Source organism: Strigops habroptila, chromosome 6 (assembly GCF_004027225.2).
Source record: "Strigops habroptila isolate Jane chromosome 6, bStrHab1.2.pri, whole genome shotgun sequence".
Lineage (NCBI taxonomy): Eukaryota > Metazoa > Chordata > Aves > Psittaciformes > Psittacidae > Strigops > Strigops habroptila.
In genome coordinates, this window is record NC_044282.2 from 74233506 (window position 1) to 74252707 (window position 19202).

Sequence of the window (19202 nt, forward strand, 5' to 3'; positions counted from 1 at the left end):
GAGAAGAGAAGGCTCCTGAAGGGGACACCTTAGAGCAGCTCCAGTGCCTAAAGGGGCTCCAGGAAACCTGGAGAGGGGCTTTGGACAAGGGCCTGTAGGGACAGGACGAGGGGAATGGCTTTAACCTGCCAGAGGGGAGACTGAGATGAGCTCTGAGGCAGAAGCTCTTCCCTGTGAGGGTGCTGAAGCGCTGGCACAGACTTTTCCCAGAGAAGCTGTGGCTGCCCCATCCCTGGCAGTGTTCAAGGCCAGGTTGGACACAGGGCCTTGGAGCAACCTGCTCTAGTGGAAGGTGTCCCTGCCCATGGCAGGGGGTTGGAGCTGGATCAGCTTTAAGGTCCCTTCCAACCCAAACCAGTCTGGGATTCTATGATTCTTTTTGCATATGAATTCATCCAAAGTCCTGTCTAGTTAAACAGTTGCTAGTTTGGGGGAAGGTTTAAGAAAGTATTAGGTGGGACTGGAGTCTGTTGGCGTTCTGGTGGGCACAGTTTAATTTCACATCTTCTGCATAATGCCCACTCCTCGCTTTTTTAACTGTGCAGTTGCTGCTCTGTGTGTGTGATGCACGTGTGAGATTGGGGTTTTTCGTGAATTATGTTAGTGCCCCCCTTGCCAAACTGGGGAATTAATAAGGGTTTTAAGCAGATGAAATACAGTAGGTGATCCCTGCATTCCCTCTTACACAGTCGTGTGTTACTTTAATCTTTAGCTTTTAGCTCCCAAGAGGCTACAGAAAAGTGTGGTCAAAGTTTTATTGCGCACCCCGTAAGACTCGGCAGCAGAAGGGATGTGAGGTGTGCACGTGGCATTTGGTGACTGTCCAGTTGGGAGCTCAGAATTATTTACAGGTCACTTTTTGAGGCCAGATCCAGAGGCACAAGGAAGTTCCAGGAGTTTCTAACTTAGAGGTTCCGAAACATTCTCGAGACAAATGGGTCTTGGAATGAAAAAGACATCACCAAGAAACCTTCTGCAGCAGGGGTGGGTGTCCCGGGCAGGTTGGTGGGGGTTAGGCACTAAAATTGCCCGTTCCTGGATATTCTTTTCAATGTGAGATTTTCTTTTTTCCTTCTTTCTGGAATCGGCAGGGAAGTCTAGTTGGCCTCGTGGATTATCCTGATGATGAAGATGATGACGAAGAGGAGGAGGCATCTCCAAGAAAAAGACCTCGTTTGGGTTCATAAATGAAACCAAAACTTTGGAATAAAAACTTTTTATTATGGGGTTTCAAATGCTGCAACTGTTTTAAGAGCTAAAAGGAATCTGATTCAGAAAGCTTTCTCCCATGAGTATATAAGATAATACAAGGAGTAGCAAAAGAAACTCAGTGTATCAGCTAGAAAGGGTTAGTTCTGTAAACACAAAGCTTCCAAGGAACTGAATATCTTTCTAGTAAGTCAGGAGTCTGCCATTCAGGCTGTCAACAAAGTGAAAAATGAAATCAAAAGCAGTGGGTTGGTATTCAGAGAACCTGGATGCTGGCTCCTCAGTGAGGAAAGGCTCAGGTGTCGGGAGGGCAGGGAGGGAATGGGGTGTAAACACTTTCTAAATACTATTGCAGGGTTTCCCCAGTGTTTAACAGAACTAGGAGAGAAAAAAATAACAATTCAAGCTTCAATTTCAAACCTGGTAATCTTAATTTTGTAATGGTGCTGTCCGTTGTGTTCTTTTAGCAATGCCTCTTTTAAAACTTAAGGGAAAACTAACTGTTTGCAGAAGAACAATCCAGATTTGGGGACCATTTCTTAGCAATTAAATGGCATTTCTCGAGGTTGGTCGGAGGGAGGGACACTGCAGTTCCAGTGCATGCGGAGTTGTTTAAACCAGTTCAAAAGGTTTTAATTTGTATTTTTCAAGAGGAGCAAATGGAAGCTGGATTCCAAACAGATGGGTTTGCTTGGTTTTTCAATTCGACATCCAGTAATAGCCATGCCAAGGAACAGGCGCTTCCACAGTACCTCCAGGAGCTGCTGGTGCGGCAGCGGCACCCGCGGCCAGGCGCCGGCTTCGCGGTGGGAAGGATCCCGATTGGAATTGCTGTCTGGGATGTGGGGTGAGCTGTCTCTCCAGGGAGCAGTGAGCCCTTCCCAGTTGGTGAGGTGTAACTGTGGTGGTCATCGGCAACACCACCGCGTTGGTCACCGCGATGAGCCGAGCAGCGTGTTTAACACCAAAGTCACTTTGGACCAAGATGGAATTGTTCCTCACAGAACACCGGGCTCTGAGGCAGGATCCACAAGCAGCACCTGAACCTGGGTGTCACACGAAAGCTGCTTTTTTAATCCATCAAAGCACATTCCACGTAGGTGAGCAAACTGTGACAAATAGAGGTGAGTTGGTGGCGAGTGGCTAGAGGCAAACAGTCCAGGTTTTATGTTCAAGAGCAGCAAGTGAACTGTAAATATTTTAATGTTAGTTTGCCCACGTGTGATCTGAGATCATGAGGAAGAGAGAGGAAATTCCCCAGCGACAACTGACATGTCAGAAATGTTAAAACCAGCTGCAATCCACCACATAGATCACTCGTAATATGTGTTATGGGTCCATTTCTCCTGGAATAGTTTAAACTGAAGCAGTTTCTCTGTTTTGGAGATTTTTGTAGTTAGTTTTAATTTTAGCTATTGTTTGGAAAAAGATGGGCTGTCTGTGTAGATATGAAGTATAGTTTTTTTCCATAAAACAGAAGTTTATTTTGTATTAAAAATACCACTGTACTTGTTTTACACCATTTGTATACATGTGGTGATATTAATGCTGAACTGTAAAATTCAGGAATTAAAATGTGACCCTGTAATTCCATAAGTATTGCTTTGGTTTGGTTTGTTACACATGGGAAGTTAACTCTGAATTTTAAATGTGGCTATTTTAGAGGATTTTTTAAGGTTAGTTATCCATGCAGTTTGAAAAGTAACTCTATACCACTGGATGAAATCCCAAAGGGAATGTGTGAGCTCCTCCCAACGCATAAGCTAGCCACAAGCGTACTGATGGATGAGTGGACCTGGGGACAGTGGAGGTGCCCTTTGTGGCTCCAGGCAGCCAGGAATGGGACTCCTTCACCCATGGAATGAATTGGTTCTGACACAGAGGATCCAAGGAAGTGTTTGCCGGTAAAGCGGAGCTGCAGTGTCATCATCGTGTGTTGGTGATCATCTCGTTTCCTTCCTGGTGATTCTTCTCTCCGTTGTAAAGATGATTTAACTTCTTCCAGCACCACACGTGCTCCTCGAGCAGTGTACGTGCCTTTACTAACCTGAGGCTGAAAAATGTCAACTCCTGCTCTGTGGACCCAGACTGTCCTGATGCTCTTTCACCGCCACCCAAACCAAGCTCTCCGAGGGTCTCTGCCTGAAGCGTGTTAGTCCTTCCTCTGCTCCCCACCACCCCAGCTCGTCCCTCAAGTACTGTCAGGAGCTTTAAAACCACACTCAGACCAACATGAGGATTTTTACAGCAAGAACAAGAATGTAATGAATTTTTATAGTTACTAGAAGACTGTAAAGTGGCATTAGATGTCCCATTTATGAAAAAGCCCTAAAATCCCTGTAGCAGACGAGGTGCAGCAGCACCCTTTTCACCTGGGTCTGTCCCCTCACCCTGTGGATGCTGTTCCCAGCCTGACCTGGTTGGTGCTGCTGGGTTCTGCCTGTGGGCAGCCGCCTTCCTGTGCCTGGGGTCCTTCCACTGCCGCTCTTTTGGGGAAAGAACAGAACATCTGCCAACGTGTACCAGTTATAAATGCTATTTTAATAAAAAGTTACATGAAACTTGAAGTGGTTGAGTTTGTTCTTTTAATGCGCGTAAAGTGCTGCAGCCAACTATGCAATGATGTGGTTGGATGGGGCTTGGAGCAACCTGCTCTAGTGGAAGGTGTCCCTGCCTGTGGCAGGGGGTTGGAACTGGGTGAGCTTTAAGGTCCTTTCCAACACAAACCATTCTGTGACATTGTGCAAAAGACATTGTCCCACGTCTGTCATAGCCCCACCAGTAAAGATTTACTTTAAAAGATTTCCACTTTGAAACTTTCCCAAGCTGTGCAGTTAAAGCAATTACTTTTACTCAGTTGCATTTATAGCAAAACTGGAACAAAGGACTCATAAACTGCCCCAAAAATACATAAACCAATGTAATCCTGAGTTAATATGTTAATGTCTTGACTCCAAGCTTGTTATCTTTCTCAAATACATGGTTGTAGTTGCACTTCCTTGTGAAATGAGACTATATTACATTGTGCAGCTGAAAACCAGCACTTGGACAGAGCCTTGGGCAACACTGTCTAGTGTGAGATGTCCCTGCCCATGGCAGGGGGTTGGAACTGGAGGAGCTTTAAACTCCTTTCCAACCCAAACCAGTCTGTGATTCTATATGCTAATAAGAAGAACCAAGTTCTGTAATTTTAAAAATAAGAAGTTAAAATTCCTAACTCAGAGCTATTCCTGTAGGAATTACTTCAACAGATCTCGGGATCTGCTTTTGGTCTATATAATATTAAGTGGTTGAGGCCAGTAGTTCAGAAACTGATCTGTGTGTTGCAATGATGTTAAATGGCTGAACGTGTCCCAGTGAAAGTGAGTTTCCAGCATTCTGGAAAATAAGTGGTTTTAGTGTATTTCAGTGTAATTTTAAATATACATGAAGTACTGAGTTGCTTGTCTGAAAGTTCTATAAAACTAAGGGTAATATTGGAAAGCAACTCCATTCAGTTGCTGCTTCTGTACCTTACTCTAAAAACATACTCATGTTCTTGGGGTCTGCAACGAGCTGCTTAAAATTACCGCTTATTGATAACTTCTTCTTTTAGTTTTTCTGCGAGCATCTTCCTCTTCTGGAGCAACTTTTGTTTCTCTTCTGACATCTCCTGAAAAGCAAAGTGAACAAACACTGCAGTGAACCAGAGGGCAAGTGCCATCATGGGCAAACCTGAGGCTGCAGCAGCCTTAAGGGCTCTCCAGAATGATTTTAAAACATGGTATTATCCCATGTTTTGTGAAGTGGATCCCAGGATGTGGATTAGTGGCTCTGTACATCACTCTGCCTCTTGTCCACTGCACTGTACCAATCTTTTTGAGAGGACTAACCTCAGTTTGAACTGGTGCTACTTAGTTGTGAGGGAAGTTTCCCCATCAACACTATTTTGGCATGTTCTGAGCCTAATTAAATGCTCAGCAACTCTGAGAAACACCTGAGGCAACAGAAGGTTTTAATTACATGCTCTGCAACGAGGAGTAATGACACTTAATAACAGTTATCACCTTGATTTGTGTGAGGCTTAAGGTCTTCTACTAGTTTCCTCATTTGTGTGGAGCGTTTGCAAGCATTTCTTTTCATACAGATGTAGATCAGGCCTATTTGTGGTAAAGTCATTGCGTTAAGTCATATTGACCAAAACAATGATGAACAAAAAAGTTTTGTTTGTTGGTTTTCCTCTGAAAAAGAAAGACCTCTATATTGGTAGGGATTTATCCTGTCACAGGATTCTGTTTTCACCCTGTACTGTGCCTCCAACTGTCACACAGTTGAAGGCAACTGGGTAGGTGACAGCAGCATCCACCCTTCAGAGCGCTTTGTCTTTCCTAAACAGTATTGCCATCGTCATGTGCCTTCTATTCCAGTGGTTGATGGACAGAAATCAAGGATTTCTCCAACTCTCACAACAAATTAGGAGAACAAATTTGTTACCTCCCTAAAATAAGACTTTATGAAAGAAAAATGTTTTTCCCATTTCAGTTGGGGAAAAAATAAAATCCCAGAGATTGAAGGGAACCCAAACAGCAGGTCACAGGCTAGGAGAAAACCAGCATTTTGGCTGTTCAAAAATGTACATTACCCCTGAGGATTCGATGATACTGAAGCAAGGTAATTCTGACTTAATCACTGAAACTTCTAGCCTGTAAGCTGCTGCAAAACCAGTAACTTGAAAATACTGCCTCCCTGCTTCTCCCATGTGCTTTGTTTATCCTGCTGCAACACTGGAACCATCTCTGGTTTTCAGAAAGTGGTCAGGAGAGTTGAAACATTTGAATGTTCACCTCTTTAGGAGGTGATTCCTCTTCTTTCTGTGCAGTGTCTGTTGGTAACAGTACATTATTTCTTGACTCTTTCTTTGTAGCCATCAGCATGTCTCGTTTTTTCTTCAGGTAGTCCTCGCGTTGCTTCAGCTCCTGCTTTTCAACTTCTGAGGAATTCTGGAATTGGTTTTTTTTAAATAGTTTGAAATTAATTTTTGGAATGCATGTTACATGAGATAAAAGCAGTTACATCCTATTTGCCTCCAAAATCACTAGCTGAAAAAAAAATCCAAGTTGAGCTTTCAAGCCAGAGCTGTCTGCTAAGAAATGATCACAGGACAAATGCGGAGTGCTGGGTTCTATTCTAAAACTAGAACGATGATCTGAACTTCATGCAAATTAGACTGGTGAATACTATAAAACAGTGTTTGCATGCTGGGTTAAAAACAAACCAACCCAAACCAAAACCACCTGATTAAAAGAACAGAAAATATCTATTTAAATGTAATACTGTCTTAAATATATATTCAAAATGTAGTCCTGTCTTTTTGCTTTCTAGTTCTGCGTTTGGGGTTTTTCCTTGTTTGTTTTGAACTTACAGGTCCTTTCATCCCAGCTTTTTGTGCTGCATTTTCGGGACATTTTCCAGCTGACCTTTTCTTACTGTCGCCTTTCCCTTTGGTGCCAGGCGGCTGAGGTGAGCTTTCTGCTCCTTTGGGTAATGCGCGGACGGGTTTTAAGTTTTCCTTCACAGGTTTCTGAGATTCCTCTAAGTAGCAATGAGAAAGAATAGAAATATATCGAATAAATAAATCTCTGTTTCTTCCAACAGCCAAATGCCTCTTCAAAACCAGAAAACTTAAAAAAATGAAAATCACATTTATAGAATCACAGAATGGTTTGTGTTGGAAGGGACCTTAAAGCTCCTCCAGCTCCAACCCCTGCCATGGGCAGGGACACCTTCCACTAGAGCAGGTTGCTCCAAGCCCCTGTGTCCAACCTGGCCTTGAACACTGCCAGGGATGGGGCAGCCACAGCTTCTCTGGGAAAAGTCTGTGCCAGTGCCTATTGGAACACTGGATACGAAATTACATTCCAGACATTTGGCGATTTATAATTCATTGCAGTACAGGTACTAATGGTGTAAAGCATTATTTAATCTCTCTCATAGTGCAAACACAATATCTGGGTTTTGAAAGCTAGTAATAAAAAGGGGAGAAATTGTAGGCCCTTAAAAAGAGGTACTTTTGACAAAGCATGTAGGACAGGCCAAGGAGAATGGCTTTAACCTGCCAGAGGGGAGATTGAGATGAGCTCTTAGGCAGAAGTTCTTCCCTGTGAGGCTGGTGAGGCGCTGGCACAGTTTGCCCAGAGAAGCTCTCCTCCAGTTGGAGATGACTTAGAACATTGAGTAATAAAACAACTCTGGTTGGAGGCATTTCTGCAGGTCACCCACTGCAAACATCCTGCTCAAAGCAGGGTGAACTTCAAAGCTAGGGGTGCTTTACTCGCAGCCTATCCAGCCAGGTTCTTCAAATCTTTATATCTGTGAGTCTCTCACAACTTGAAAACAATACCATATTGCACACTCAGCACCACACTTTGCCATGAAATTACCTAATGGAATTTTTGGAGTTTCTTCAGAATTGTGAGCTCCCTCAGTGGGTTCCTTAACTTTAACAGCTTCTCTTGAATCTCCTGGAAGACTGCAGGTAACAGCTGGAGACTTGGGTTTATCACGTGCCTTAAATTAAAGAACAGACAAAACCAAGCATTACATTTCCTGGCACTACACTTCAGCTGTCAACACAAAGAGAGCTTCCAAGAGAACTCTGAGTTAAAGTTGTGTTATTTACACTATATACTGCATTGACAATGTGAACAAAAGCAAACTACTTATTTTGGTTTACTAACAGGAAGGTACTCGCTGGCTTACAATCACAAGTCAGCATGTTTTGGTTTAGTTCAAAGCCTGTTCCCTGAACAACAATCAGAGTTTGGAATATTGGGTGAATTGGTTTTTTGTTTCCCAAATAGACAACGTGGGATTGGGGTGTTTTGCCAACTTGGCCTGTGTCTTTCAAGCAAACCTCTGTTGTCCACCAGAAAAATACAGTGCAATAGGAGAAGCAGGAACATATGTTGAAGTTTCCACAGAAACAGAGAAATCATCAGCTGAATGGAAACAACAGGTCTGGATAATCTCTGACACTATTGATTGACATCTTGACAACACAACCCATCTCTCAAAATAGCAAAGACAACTGGGATTTGCCCAGAAAATGTCTACGCTGTTCATCAACCATCTAATTCATATCAGAACCCTCCAGCATCCATCAAAACATTGAATTATTTTGTATTAAAACATTCTCTAACAAAAACATATTATTGAACAATAACTATCAAGGTAAACTTGACTAGGCCTTCTGTAATCTGGCTTATTTATCAAGAACATTGATATTCCTGGCTGGTCTAGATAGATTTGGATAAGCCTGCAACTTAATACAACTTCGATTCTTAAAATGAGCCAAAGTTTGACTCGCCCAGTAGTTGACTTGCCCAGAAATCCAGTAGAAGAGGTGACTCATTTCCTGGAATGTCATTGTGATATGGGAAGGAAGAGTTTTTTCACCACTCTTGTACAGTGTCAGACACTGGGACAGGGGTTTAATTTGTTAGAATATCTCAAGTGTTCAGGACTTGCATTCAATAGCATTGCTACCACGGGTTTGAACTGGGGAGTAGGGTTGGAAACACAATGTCAGTAACGGAGTAGCTATGTTTGGTCTCCAGGTGGTTTCCTGTGCCTGTTCAGCTTTAAGAAACAGTGTTTTGTCTTTCAAAATTTATTATGCTCAATTTCCTAATGGCAGAAAAGAATAGCAGAGTGATTCTGCTCCCTTCTGAAACAGCCTACAGTTCCAGCTACCTGTATTTGTTCTCCCAGGGAAGGGGAGGTTTATTGCCATGATTCCACTGTAGCTGATTTCATAGAATCACAGAATCCTAGCTTGGTTTGTGTTGGAAGGGACCTTAAAGCTTCTCCAGCTCCAGCCCCCTGCCACGGGCAGGGACACCTTCCACTGGAGCAGGTTGCTCCAAGCCCCTGTGTCCAACCTGGCCTTGAACACTGGCAGGGATGGGGCAGCCACAGCTTCTCTGGGAAAAGTCTGTGCCAGCGCCTCAGCACCCTCTCAGGGAAGAGCTTCTGCCTCAGAGCTCATCTCAATCTCCCCTCTGGCAGGTTAAAGCCATTCCCCTTGGCCTGTCCCTACAGGCCCTTGTACAAACCAATTTCAACTTCAGTTTGTTGCTGAACAATTGGCAATTTAGCCCATCCCTGTTTACATTCAGTTTTCTGAATTAACCTTTCTACATGTTTTATTCTGATGGAGACCAAGTGATGGTCTGATTTGGAGAGGATTTCTGGCTCCTGGTGATTAGGTTCTGGCAGTATTGTGCAGACTTAATGAATAACTACACTGTCTACGAAGTGATCCTTAAAATTCCTGAAGGATTATGAATGCTATAATCTTTAAGAAGCTTATACTTTGAAGTCTCTTTCATCTTGACAATATTAGTAATTCAGATGTTCTCTGGATCTGAAAGGTTGACATCCGTTAGCAGGATTTTAGAATTCAGATACTGGAGAGGGAATACGCTTTCATATGAACTCCAGCAAACGGCTGATGGTTAATGGTGTCAATGTCACCATCAAGAAAAACATAACAGACCAGACCTTTCAAAAAGCAGTGTCAGTCAGACCTTCCTGACAGCCCCTTTGTTTGCTTAGGATGGTACACGCTGCCTTAAAGTGATACGGTTGACAGCCAGGACAGAAGATCAGAGTATTCCTTAATCATCAACGTAACTCATCTGGGAAGGTAAGATACTCACTTCTTCAGTTCTCTTTCTTTCTTGCTCTATTTCATATTCTTCCTTAGATTTTCTGTAGCACAAAATACAAGTAAATGCTCAAAACCTCTTCAGTATTAGTGACTTCTAGGTAAATTTAGCACTGCTTAAATATTTGAGGACTATCAAAACAATTACAAAACCAGAATAATTGTTAGTATCCAAAATACTCCCATGACTTAAATTCAAATGCACTCTTAATAGAAATAAATAATTATTATAAACACACAGAGCCCACCATCCTCAGTCTGACCTCCCCTGTGTAAAAACAATTGTGTAAGAATTTCCAGAGCTTTTCTATCCTGTCATTTGCTCATTTAAAGTTAAGAAGGGAAGTATTTTCAGAATACAGAGGGAAAATAGCATGATTTAATATAACGTGAATGGATTCATCTGCTATTTTTTGTTTAAGATTATGTTTATATATATGTGAATTGAGAGTGGAGGAGAATCCATAGAAGTTGCATCAGTTCTCACGCATCTTTTTTGAGCATGGCAATAGTCTTTGAACACAACTAAGAAGGAAGCTGTAGAAAGGAATAAAGCCTACTGCAAAAGGAGCATTTACCTTCCCAAGGCTTTGATGTTTAGTGTGTTCCTGAATGGGTTACAGCTAACATGCTCCTCTTGTCCAAAGACATCTAACCCAGGTCCAAGTCTACTTGGAGATTCAGGGAGAATGGAAATGATGGGGGTCTTAAAGCTGCACATCATTCCATGCATTACCAATTTCATCGAGGTGAAGCAGTTATCTCTCAGTCTTTAAATACTCCTGATCACACCCACCATCGAGCACCATTCGTGTTCTCTTAGGTAGGACTTTGCCAAGAACATTCCTGTCATCTGTAAGATGAAGGCACTTTCCTCGGAGAGACTGCAGGAGTTAGGCCTTACATACCTTTATGTTTTAAAACAATGTACAAAGTAGGACTTATTCATTTTTACCTTAGAACCTCCCTCAATATTTTCATTTCTTCTTGTTCAATTTCACTGAATACATCAGAACCCTCTGTCAAACAGTCAGGCAACACACCTACAAAAATCATGGCAAAATTTATGCATTTCTCTAAAGAAAATTACTTTATACTCCATTTAGAATCATTCTTTTGATAGAGTAGAAAGAAAACCCATCTCATTCTTCCTCTCTGTAACTGCTTCCAAAAAGATCCTAGATCCTGGGCATCATTGCTAGCAGCAAAAAGGCAAAGGTTTCTGACCCATAAAGTTCAGACGTGTAAGGGTAAAGCATAAGCCATACTCTGCATTGACCATTAAATGGCATTTCTTGCAGACTGCAATTCAGCCGTGGCCAACTGAACCATTTCACATTTAGCTGTTACATGATAGTTGACATTTAAAAATGATTCTCAAAAACCATCATGCAGGAAGGAGACAAAACAAAATGGTAAAACTAGAGACATGGAAGAAAGGAGCGGGTAAATGAAAATTCTTTCAGAAACAACAGCAGAGCAGCAAAGCTGGGTGTAAATTAATTCCTCTTCTTTAAAAGCATGTATTAGCATGCTGAAGCCATAACTTCTGCTTTCTATCTGGGTTTTTCATATGCAACTGTACAGCCTGAATTGCCAAGTAAGCACAGCAGATAGTACAGCATCATTGCTATGCAAGTAGCACAATTCAAACTATCAATATTGTCACTGTTGATGAACTGATGTAATTGCTTTAACACCCAAAATTATCACCAAAATTCTTTAACAAAAAACTAAGTCAAGTTTCACAGAAAGATTTAGACAAACAGAGCTCAAAAAGCTGTTAATTTAAAAAGGACTATAGACAGCTCTCACTGAGAATACAGGCCAGGGACTGAGTATTGAAATCCTAGTCCCAGTAACATCAGCTGCATGTTTTCCATTAACTTGAACTGGAACTGAACCAGTATTCCATAATCGGTTAGGAAAGGATTACACAGTTATCAATAGAACACTAAAAAGATGAAGTGAAACCCCACATTCACCACTTCTTACCATTTCTTTCTTTGATGATTCGAAGAGCTTGCAATTGCATTTCAATATTTTTCTGTACCATCATTTTTTTAAATAGTCTAAAATCTTCTGCTGCCAACACTGTTTGCAAAATGGCCTGTGGGGGGAAACATGCACAGGATTAAAAACCATAGAGAAATCATAACCAACTCAGTCTGCTTGGAATTACGTTAAGGTTTAAATTCTATGGAGCATGTTTTTAATAATTATATGTAATTCTCCTATCTATTTTTCCAGCCGTACAGGTTGAGCTGATTGATAGTCAAGAAAATAATTTGATAGATTATGTCTTTAGATCAACATATCTACAATAATATTAGCACAAAACCTGGAGGGTTTCCCAGTGTAAGTTTACAGCTGCAATTCATGTGACTTCCTGAATAAACGCCTAAGCTGGAGTGAGGAATGCGTGCTCTGAAGAAGCTGGTTACACACCGAGGAGGAGGTATGTCAACAGAGCCCAGTTTGAACTGGCAGCAAAAGCTCCCACTCCTCTGCCCAAAATACCTGCGGCAATTCTGAAAGATGCCTTTGAGCAGGGGAAGAGCTGTCTAACCATATCTTCTCTTCTCAAGGCCAATGTTTGTCTTACAGATTTTACTGGTTTATTATAAAATCAGAGGAAAACAACTTTTATTTTATGGAATACATCTGGTTTTTAAGTTTGCTGCTGTAAATGGACTGAAGACCAACATAAAGCTGACATACACAAATAAAAGTGGCAGAAACACCCTAAACTTAAGGTTTGTTTTAGAAGATACAAAGCATAGAAGTTGAATCTCAAAAGGTGTCTGACACCACACAAATATCTGTCATTATTTTCAAGATGCACGTTTTTCTGGTCAAAGTTCAAATACAAACACATTATCTTTTATAAAAATCACAATCTTAACAAGAAAACTTTGCAAAGTTTCATCTCCACCCTGCTACATTAGTGAAAATATAAAGCTAAAAATTAAAGCTGTACATTCCTTAACAAAGGGAGATACCTGGGAAGTGTGTGTCTTTGCAAGAGGAGATGAAAAAGCTTCTTGAAATTTCTCTTCATTAATTCCAACTTCTTTAAGATAGTCTTCTAATAATTTTTCAACCTGTAAGAAAGTTTAAGCCTTACTTACTAAGGGTTTTTTCCCTAAGAATCATAGGAATTTTTTCATAGTTGTATATTCTTTTCTGCTGACACTATATTTTTTAAACTCAAAAGAAAATCACTGCAATAGTATAACCGATCCTTTTGACATGTCAGGCTCTATTTACTTTCATGACCTGTTCAAAATAAGCATTTTTATTGCTAAATTTGATTACTACTGAATTTAGTTTCTCCAATTTCCAAGAATCTCACTTCTCTACCTTTTCCACAGACTCCTGGCTAGTATTGTTCCAGTGTCTCACCACCCCACCTAGTCACTATGAGGGTGCTGAGGCGCTGGCACAGACTTTTCCCAGAGAAGCTGTGGCTGCCCCATCCCTGGCAGTGTTCAAGGCCAGGTTGGACACAGGTGCTTGGAGCAACCTGCTCTAGTGGAAGGTGTCCCTGCCCATGGCAGGGGGTTGGAGCTGGATCAGCTTTAAGGTCCCTTCCAATCCAAACCAGGCTGTGACTCTATGATTTTTTTTAGCCCTGTAGGTAAAAGGCTTTTTGCCAGTCTGTGTGCCTGAAACCCTTCAGGGTCAGAGCAAAAATGGTTGTTGGCCTGTATTTATTCAATTGATGCTTTTAACATCAAGTATTACCAAGCCTTGTTCAGAAATCTGTGTGCATTGGTTTAGAAGTATTTTAAACATGCCTCAAAAATCTCCTGTAGTTTTTTCCAATAATTGCAAGTTAATTCAAAAGATTTATGAGACTCATTAGTGAACAAAACACAAGTTACACATGTCAGACATTTTGCTGTTGGTTATTTTAACTTGACAGAAAAGATGAACATTATCAAGCTTTAAGTACAGTATTTTAGCTAGTGGAAATGTTAATTTTAATGAAAAATATGTAACACAGAATAAGAGATATGACCGTGTGTTAGTTTCTTTTCTACTTTTCTGGTGTTTAAGCATGACAACTGTGACTCAAAGGATTTCTGAGTAACACCTGTAACAGGCAACATTAGAAAATTCTAAATCACAAAGATAACCCCATCAGAAGTTCATCTAAATCCTACTTTAACATTTTAAATTAGATTTCTTAGAAATCTACCACAGATAGTGAACGAGACTCACCAGCGCCTGGTACTCCTGATAAATTTCTGTGTAAGACAATTTGCTTTCTTCTTCATCATCAAAAACTGTGGGGAAAACACACACACACACACATTTTGGAGTTAGTGGCACACCACAAACTAACTTACGCCGTAAAAAGAAAGATGAACCTTTACAAGGTAATATTTGAATCATGTTAAAATATAGGCTATGATTGATAATGTATTTTCCACACATTCAGGCTAAGCATGTACTTCTGGTAATTTAATGTCATTAAATGTCTTAATTTCAGCCCAGGAAAACATAACTTCATAATAGAAGCAGATTTCTAAGCAAGTTGAGGATTCAACTTTGGACACTAAAGAGTGAGGTTTAATATATTTTTAATATAATATGAGGTTTAATATAACTACCATGTGAACTTGTGTAAGGTTGTTCTAAGGTGGCAGATGACATACATAAAGTAGGAAATTTCTCCCTCTCTCCATGTATTCATGTATTAATAACTTAAACCAAATTTCTTTTAAATGCAATTCATTCAGCAAGAGCCAATGTGGTGCAGGAAATCAGACCATGTCTACAGAAAAGCAGATAACCCCAAAGAGGAAATCTGCTGCAGGCAGGTTACTTGTTAATGATAGCTATCCTGATTTAGACAGAACGGCTATCTGTATAGTATGGCCCATATTAATCATATTCATGTAAGTTTGTATGAAGAACTCTTGACTGGAAGTATCAAGCTAATGACCTCTGTACTGCAGAATAGATGGAAGAAGCAGAAAATAAGGGAAACAGAAAACTAGGGTTTGGGGGGTTTTAATTCATGAGGTTTTCATGTCAACAGGAACAGAGGTAATGTCAAACCCAGCAATTAAAGCAGAGGCTTAGAAATAAGACTGCCTCAATCCCCTTCAAGATTAGCCACTATACATTGGACAAGTCACTTCCCACGTCCTGGCTTTGAAGTCATTTGAAGGATGGGAATTCTGCTTAAATCGGTGAATGAGTGTGATTTGTTCTTCATCTATATATGACATCTCTGATGGAAGATGGTGCTGGTGCACGGAGAATTAATCCAACTTTCACACCCATTTAGAGTGACTTTTTAAATGACACAATCTGGAAAAGCAACATTTCCTTTTGTTTCAGTTTTGCCCAAGGGAAATTTTTTTATAACAGGATTAAAAAAAAAAAAAGCTTTAAAACTATCTAGGGATAAATTCAAATGGTAGAAAAGCACTATAAATCTTACTCATATTACCAAACCCAAGAGGGCGAAGACACTTAACTGCCTCTATTGTCTTCTGCATCTCCTCCTCCCCTCTGGGGGATCTCCCTGACAGCTCTTGCAGTTCCCAACCTTTGTCTTAGTTTCTCTGTTCCCTTTTACCTCCTGCTGTTCCTCCCCACCCTGGGCACCCAAAGAAGGGGTGACATAGGGATAATCACCCCTCAGCCAGTGTCCACACCAACAGCTAACCTCGCACTGCCAAAGGGATGCTTCCAAGTCCTCCTCCTCCTCCTCCCACAGCTGCAGGACAACATGGAAAGCAGGGTGGAAAGCCTGTACAAACTGCTCTCTGTTCTCAGGCTCTGAACAAAAAGGGGATGAAGTTAAGTGCCAAGCAAAGCAAGCTGCAGTCAGCATCTCCTCCGAGTTAAGTGGCATTAAGGAGTACTTTGAATGGAGACCTTGGATTGTCTTGAGTCAGAGCTCCTAAATCAAGTAATCATCATTTCTCTTAAGGTTCTGGCACAGTCTTTGATCACCTGACAGGAACAAATGCCTGAAGCAGCAGTGGATCATGGTAAGCCAGGGGACCAGGATATCCTGGGAGACAAGCTCATCATTTTCCTGTTAAAGCTGAAAATCTTTGCTAGGACCCCTCAAACAGGATGAGTGTTAAGTCTGAGTTCTCTCTGTCGCAGACAAGAGCTGTAAGCAAACCTGAGGGAACTCTCATCTTTCTCCCCCAGTCCTCAACAATATCTATTTATTCCTTTGTCTTTATGTTCTGGTGCTCAGAGCTGTTATCAAGTTTATCTATGTACAAATGATGTTTCAGTTAACACCTTGGAACATGTGAATAAAACTGCAAAGCCCTCTTGCCTTAAGTACATTATTCATGGATTTCACTTCAGTTTTACGGCCACATAAAAGGAGATTAATCGAGCCATAAGAAATTAATCAAGCCCCCAGAAAGAGGGAGAGAGAAAAAGCAAACTATCAGCAGATAGGTAGAAAACCATTACACTCGTTTAGGAGTTGAAGTGCAAGGTCTTGGCCTAAGTAACTGCAGTTCCAAAATAAATTCCTTACATACCAATGACCAACACTCAAAGGGTGTTTTTGAAGAATCGCAAATTACTGCCAGTTAATAAAAATGTTGCTAATTTGCTTCTTCAGCTTAAAGAATAAATGCTTTGAGAATTGAAAGAATTCTGTCCTGACAAAATACAGCAATGGAATCAGCACAGTACATTTATAGAAAGGAAAAGCAAATAGTACAGATACCTGCAACTGCAATTTCAATTTCAAATGTCTTTAACTGTGCTTCTTATCAACCTTGCCATTGCAGTTAACATCTCTTTAGCCTTTTTTCTCAGTAGCTCCGGGAGTTGTCCAATGCCAATCTGTAGCACAAGTGATACCTTGGAAGATCACTTATTGCAAGTGATTTCTCTCCTTTGTTCCTCCAGTTTCTCAGGTAGAAAGAAACAGGAGGCACTGGCCATTGCATAAGCCTGACTCACGCTGCATGGAAATTTACAGAGGTTCCCTAAATCTTCTTACTGCCAGTAAATGCCCCTCAACCTTCTAAAGAGCGATCGTTGCTCCAGAGAGGGATAATCGATTCCCTCGATCCCTAAACCGAGACCCTCTGCATGACAATCAAAGTGTGTCACTGTGCTCAAGATTAGGCACTTCCCAAGAGAAACTTAGAGTCTCTCTTTCTCATTGTAAAGAGTCCAGCAGCTTTACCCTTCTCTTTTCCCAGTATACTAGGGAAAGGTATATACTCATGATGCCCTGAGGGACATGGTTTAGTGGTGCTCTTGGCAGTCCTGGGGTAACAGTTGGACTTGGCGATCTGAAAGGTGTTTTCCAACCTGGTTCATTCTATGATTCGATGATGATCTTGCTTGGAAAGGGTAGAACTGATTTGGGATAACTGAGAAACAGCTTGTTTAGAAGCTGATCTGAATCAGAGGTGCGTCTGTTTCACTGAATATGAAATAAAACTTCTTAGTGGACTCTAACAAGAACAACTGTACAACAGAAGACACAGCGGCCCCCCGACCAACCATTACAGAAGCTGTTCTGGAGCCCACAGCAGGACAGAGGGGAGGAAGGAGTAAGCCCAAGCAGGTAGAATATGTTAATAGTAAGAACTATTCTGCTTTGAGCTTGATGCTGGTAAGTCCCTAGAAATAACGAAATGGAATAAATGAAAGCCTTTATTTCATGACACCCATATTTTAAAGTTAAAATTGCTAGGAGTCCTACGTCTTGTCAGCTGATACCGAAGGACAGATTTATTCACAGTCGCCATAGAAAGTGACCCTAAATTAGTCTATGGCAACATGTTTTAACACTTCTCATGCATGAATGTCTGCAGGCTGCGCAAGATCACGGGCTACCATGTTCTCAAACATGTTTTTTATTCCAATAACCACAAAAGGAGACCTATACACATCTCCTCAGGCACCTTCTCATGGAGCTGCAGGTCTATTCCAGTCCCCTCTCACTGACTGTACTTCCCAGGCTGTTCCCCAAATTATCCTGTGATTCCCTCAGGTCCTTCTTGAGGAAGAAAAGGAAGTTCAGTTGGACTTGCTACCGAGATAAACTCATGCATAGGGCCACCTACAAAACAGAACTGTTAACCATCGACTTTTTAGTGCTATCATTTTCTGAGAGGTATTAACTTATGGTTTCTCATCTCTTAACTGCCAATTGCAGGAATTTAACTTTGGGCCTCCTACTCTTCTGTTCTGACTGGCCAGACAGTGATTTTAACTATGCTGTCCAGCTTCCTAAGGAAGAACATTTAGCTATGGGAAAGCATTAAAGGCCTCTACCCACTTTCTAGCACACCAGGGTATTACATGCAGCAGAGCGAAGGACCCGCTCGGGTGCTACACTATAAACTCATGCCATAATCCCCTGTACGAGCTAATGAGCACAAATTGCCGCAGCCTGAATAACGGCTTGCGGGGGGACACCGACCTTCCAGGGGCAAGGCCCCCCCTCCCTAAAACCGGTCCCAAAGCGCAGGCTGTGGCTTAGCAAAACCCGACGAGCCTTCAGCGGGGATCGCTCCCGAGGGGCGCCTGCGGGGTCAGCCACAGACATGGGCCGGACGTGCCAAACAAACCCGCGGGGGCCGGTCCCGCTGCCGCGCAGGGAGAGTCTCCCCCCGGGACCTGCCGTCCCCCCGCATGTGCCCGCACCGAGGCCGCTCCGCCGGGTGGGTTCGGGGAGGCCCGGCGCAGCCCCGCCGCTCACCGTCGCACTTCTGCTCCATGAACTCCAGGATGGGGATGGACCAGGCGGGCCCGCGCAGGAACCCGGCGATGGTGTCCACTACCCACTCCACGTCTCCCTCCTCCTCCTCCGCCGCCATGGCCGGGCCAGGCCGGGTCCGCCGCGGGAGGAGGGCCGCGGTTGGAGCGCTCGCCCGGCGCTATAGCAACCGGCGTCACGGGGCGGGGCGGAGCGGCGATGGCGGCCGCGGCCGCGTAACGGGGAGGCGGGGTGGAGGCGCGGAGGGCCGCGGTGATCGGTGCGACCGGTGCGACCGGCTCAGGATGCTCCCCGTGCCCGCCGCGGAGGCCCGGGCACCGGACGGTACAGCGGACCTGCGGCCGGGGGCAACGGGTTAACGCGGCGCTTCGCGCTTCAGTGCTCCGCAAGGATGCGAAGGGTGATCCCGGGAGGGAGAATTCCCGTTCATCCGCGTTTCGTCCTGCATGGAGTGTGCGACCAGCAACTCCTCTGCGCCTCCTCAGCTGCTGTACCCGCTGCTCCCATTCCAGGCACCAGGCCCTTGTGCGGACACGGATACCTCGGCACAAC

At 42.7% G+C, this 19202-nt stretch overlaps 2 protein-coding genes across 5 annotated transcripts in view; one reads left to right on the forward strand and one right to left on the reverse strand.

Moving 5' to 3' along the window:
- The window catches only part of PPP4R3B (protein phosphatase 4 regulatory subunit 3B), a 26660-nt gene extending 22890 nt beyond the window's left edge, over positions 1–3770 (forward strand). For all 3 annotated transcript variants that reach the window (XM_030490968.1, XM_030490969.1, XM_030490970.1), the window contains one exon: positions 1092–3770. In XM_030490968.1, the coding sequence (XP_030346828.1) occupies positions 1092–1187 (96 nt within the window). In that variant the 3' untranslated portion in view covers positions 1188–3770. The remainder of the gene's footprint in view (positions 1–1091) is intronic.
- Positions 3732–18989, reverse strand: CFAP36 (cilia and flagella associated protein 36). Of its 2 annotated transcripts, none has more exons than XM_030490975.1 (10): positions 18633–18989; positions 14144–14208; positions 12919–13020; positions 11912–12026; positions 10872–10959; positions 9909–9960; positions 7629–7755; positions 6611–6780; positions 6033–6188; positions 3732–4858 (listed from the first exon to the last, which is right to left on the reverse strand). In XM_030490975.1, the coding sequence occupies exons 1-10, from the start codon at positions 18748–18750 to the stop codon at positions 4775–4777; spliced, it is 1077 nt and encodes a 358-aa protein (XP_030346835.1). In that variant the 5' UTR covers positions 18751–18989; the 3' UTR covers positions 3732–4774. The 2 variants fall into 2 exon arrangements, with proteins under 2 accessions (XP_030346835.1, XP_030346834.1); XM_030490974.1 differs by having other exon boundaries at positions 3732–4861.
- Between the last annotated feature and the right edge of the window lie 213 nt (positions 18990–19202).